This window comes from Theobroma cacao, chromosome 3, assembly GCF_000208745.1.
Source record: "Theobroma cacao cultivar B97-61/B2 chromosome 3, Criollo_cocoa_genome_V2, whole genome shotgun sequence".
Classification (NCBI taxonomy): Eukaryota; Viridiplantae; Streptophyta; class Magnoliopsida; order Malvales; family Malvaceae; genus Theobroma; species Theobroma cacao.
The window spans coordinates 274,707-278,781 of record NC_030852.1 but is presented as its reverse complement, the minus strand read 5'-3'; the positions used below and the strand labels follow the sequence as shown (position 1 = coordinate 278,781).

General features: G+C 33.8%; 1 protein-coding gene across 1 annotated transcript in view; it reads left to right on the top strand.

Moving 5' to 3' along the window:
- The window catches only part of LOC18603829 (alpha-N-acetylglucosaminidase), a 12,703-nt gene continuing 10,831 nt past the window's right edge, over positions 2,204-4,075 (top strand). The window contains exons 1-2 of the mRNA XM_007036035.2: positions 2,204-3,538; positions 3,669-3,745. Of these exons, the coding sequence (XP_007036097.2) occupies positions 3,317-3,538; positions 3,669-3,745 (299 nt within the window). The 5' untranslated portion in view covers positions 2,204-3,316. The remainder of the gene's footprint in view (positions 3,539-3,668; positions 3,746-4,075) is intronic.

Below are 4,075 nucleotides of genomic sequence, written 5' to 3'. Positions count from 1 at the left end.
ATATAGTAAAAATCACATATCCAATATTTATAAAGTTTATAGCAGAATTTTTTAATCATTAATTAAAGTCAAATTTTTTAAAAAAAATGAAAAAAAAGTATTTCTTATTTTTTGAAATTTCAGAATCTAGATAGCCACTTGGCCTACTTTGAGCTCTTATAATTCTTAACGTGAATTATTTCTAGTGATAAAATCAAAACCAATTTAAAGTATTCATATCATACTATAACACCAAATTTTGTTTCGATTAAAAAGAACAAAAAATTATCAAGTTTAGAAAGCCAAAAATTCTAGAAATCATAACAGAAATACCTAGATTTTGAGTTTTCAGTATCAACGAGCCTACTTTGAGGTTTTAAGTCTCTTAATATAGGAAGCCCTTAATTGAGCCATTGATGCCAAATTAAATGTCTCATTTCATACTACAAAAGCCCTCAAAGACAAGATCCAAAATATCACCAGAATATGGAGTTCCAATGATCCAAATTTGAGTTGTCAAAACTGTTGAAAACTAAGTTTTCAAATAATTTCAAAAATTTGTATATTCCTAACCACAAAGCCAAACAAGATACTACAAAAACCATTGGAAAGATCTTTTTAAGACCTTTCCATTGGTACCCATCATACCACCGGAAAGTCACCGAAACAGTGTCATATTTGAAAAAAGTTAAAAAGTATAAATAATTTAGGGTTTTTGTGCTCAAGCTATGAAAATACAACGTAAACATACCTTAATCAGCAATCCCTTGAATACTTTTTCCTTTTCTCTACCTTTCTTCTTCTCTAGTGTTAAGCTCTTATAATTGTTTATCGTTTGAGTCTAATGAAATAAATTGACGTTAACTTTTCTATCTTTTCTTTTAAAAGGTGATAATGTAAAACTAGCGTATTCTTCACTATCTGTTTTTCTTTTTAACTGATATGATCAAATAAATAAATTGACTTTAACCCCTTTATCTTGAATGTAATAAATAAAAAATGACATTAATTAAAACATCTTTATTTACTTAAATACTCTTTTTTATTTTTTAATGAATAAAATACTCAAAATCATAATTATAAATAAATAAAATAATAAAATAATATTTATTTATTTATTTTTATAAAATTATAATTTAATAAATTTATATATTTTTATAATATATACTTTGCGAGGTTTATTGCAAGTAATTAGAACGAAGAATCAAAGGTGGAAGGGCGGCGACGGCATGGCATGGGCCATGACGACAGCTGAAGCTTCTTGGACAGGACGGTCGGTTGATTATGCGTAAGTGACTAACAGAGGTTTCGGTCAAATTGCCCAACTTCAAAATCCAAATATTCATTTTTTTTTTCTGGATAATTCCAGAAGCTTAGGAAAATACGCACTTCTGTGGTTTTCTTCTCTTCTTCTTTTTATTGAATTGTTTGGGCATATTTACTACACTTCCCTTCACGCATTTTCTAAATCCAAAATTCCATTCCTCCACTTTCTACAACTATATTGTTTATATTGTGGTTACAATTTTTAAGTTTTACAACTAAATAAAATTAAAATATTTATCATATTAATTTATTAATATTTTAAAATATATCTTATTAGTATGTATTACAATCTTCTAATAATTTTAATGTCAACATTGAATAATTTTTTCAATATTTTAAGTCATATCATTGTATTATATTATAAATAATATAAATGACGAATTTATATTTAGAAATTTGGATTTTAAGTTTTTGAAATGCAAAACCTTTCCACCATATCTCGTATCTCATGGCTATTTTCTTTACAAAATATATGATGTCTATGTTGGTTAGAGAATAAAAAAAATGTTTTATTTCACGAAATTGAAAATTGCCTAATTTGACTTTTTTTAGTGGTGTATTGATGAGTATTAAAGGCACATTTATTTCAAAAAAAATATCATCATCTTTATATTTAATACTGAATTTAATATCCATAAATTTTATTTTACATTTTAACAAACTTTAACCTCCTAGGATCCTGCTCATCAAAATATTAATGAAGTGATAACCAGGGCACTGCTTTTTTTAATTAAAAAAAAGGGGGAGAGAGAAGACGAAGACGAGGTCATTTTTGTCCTTTGCAAGACGAGAACCTCAATTCCTTGCAAGGCGCAATCACAAGTGTTGAAATCCAAAGGTGGGTCCCATATTCCTTAGTTGGACCAGCATGATTTCGTTAACGCCTACAAAGGAGGCGAGGCGTGGACGATGAAAACCAAACTTTAGTAATCAGGCCAACCATTTCTTACCTCCCTAACTTTCCATCAAATACCCAATCCCTTTCCCTGTCTTCTACTCTTAACGTAATTCTTCATCTCCTCCTTCAAGCAATATTTCTGATCCGCTCAAACTGAAAGCCCCCTCCCATCCTTTCTCCAGGGAGAAGGAAAAGCAATGGAAGGAAACAACTCCTCTTACGGTACATCATGGGCCGATCAGTGGGACTACAGCGGCCCAACCCCTGTCAGCACCACTCAGAACAAAAACACGAAGAGCAGCACCGCAAAGTACAAGCAGAAGGTAGGAGAAGGGCTTGGGAAGACCAAAGCGGTGGCTTCGACTGGGGTGAAGAAGGTCAAAGAAGGAATCTCTTTGGGAATTCATTGGATCAAAGAAAAGTACCACAAGACCACCCAGAAACACTAGGAATAGGATTCACTCCTGCACCCCACATACCATGTTACGCTTGACTTGGACTTTAAGCTTAGGTTATTCTCTTTTGGTTTCTATACTATCTTTTGTTATTGTCTTCATATTTTACTCATGATATGAATCACTTGTTTATTGCTTTGTTTTTAATGTAAATAAATGAATATAAAGGCCGCATGGGCTGTTGTAATATTTGAGATCTGAAACTTTGATGTCCATATCTTCTTCTTCGTGCTAGTTGATGAGTTGACCTTGATGTTGGCGTGACAAAACAATTATAGATAGTACTTGGTTTTTTCTAGAATGAATGAAACAGGCAAGAAGAAGTAGCCAACCCAACCCAAACCAATCCAATCCAATCCAATTAAGGTTTGGTAGGCATATAGCGGGCGTTTGACAGCTTCTTCTTCTCGTCTATCCCCCCGGTAGGCATAGCGGGCGTCACTCTTTGAAATTTGTCGGATGCTCTTTTTGTTTCTCGCTTAGGCCGGCCATGAAATTTGTCGGATGCTCTTTGAAGAATCTCCTCAACCTCATCCTCTTCGATGATTCCATTTCATTTCTTTTATAAACATAAACGCCTGTTTAGGAGGGTAGGATTCCTTTTGCCTCTTTTCTTCCTCCACTTCTCGACTTTCAACTCCATCGCCCCGCCACCGCCATGGACACTCCACTTCCCGCCATTTTTCTCCTCTTCCTTTTCTCGCTCCTATCCTCCACTCACTCCTCCACCATCGGCGTCCAGTACGTTTCCAAACTCCTCGAAATTCAAGACCACGAGAGAGCTCCTCCTTCCCTCCAGGTTGCCGCAGCTCGCGCCGTTCTCCATCGCCTGCTTCCTTCTCACTCTTCCGCCTTTGAATTTCAAATAATTTCTTCTAAGGTAATTTTAAATTTTCTTTCTGTTTTTTTATTTTTTATTTTTTACTGCTCTGTTTGGAGGCATCGGTCATGAATTGAAGGATTAAACTCTCCCGCCCACTCTCTCTCATTAACTGCTTTGTTTTTGGTAGGAGGAATGTGGTGGAGGATCTTGCTTCATTATCAAAAACCATCCTGCTTCACATAATCACGGCGCTCCAGAGATTCTGTAAGTAAAGATTTTTTTTCATGTCTTCTTCTTCTTATATATAATTCAAATTTTCATAACGTAAGAGAATTTTTTAGATACGGTAATGGTACCCTATTATAAAGTATCCGCGGGTAGTCGACCCAGTTATATCAGATTAAAGTATCTTATAATCGAGTTTGAGATAAATTCGGATAATAATTTCACTACCTGTATCGGGTTCGGATACTACCCTTAGATACTCGCAACCCGAACCCGAATATGTTAATATTTGGGTTCCACATATACTTGTCTCGAATCCAATTTCAATACCCATTTACATGTATAGTATAATAAAAAAAATATATAATA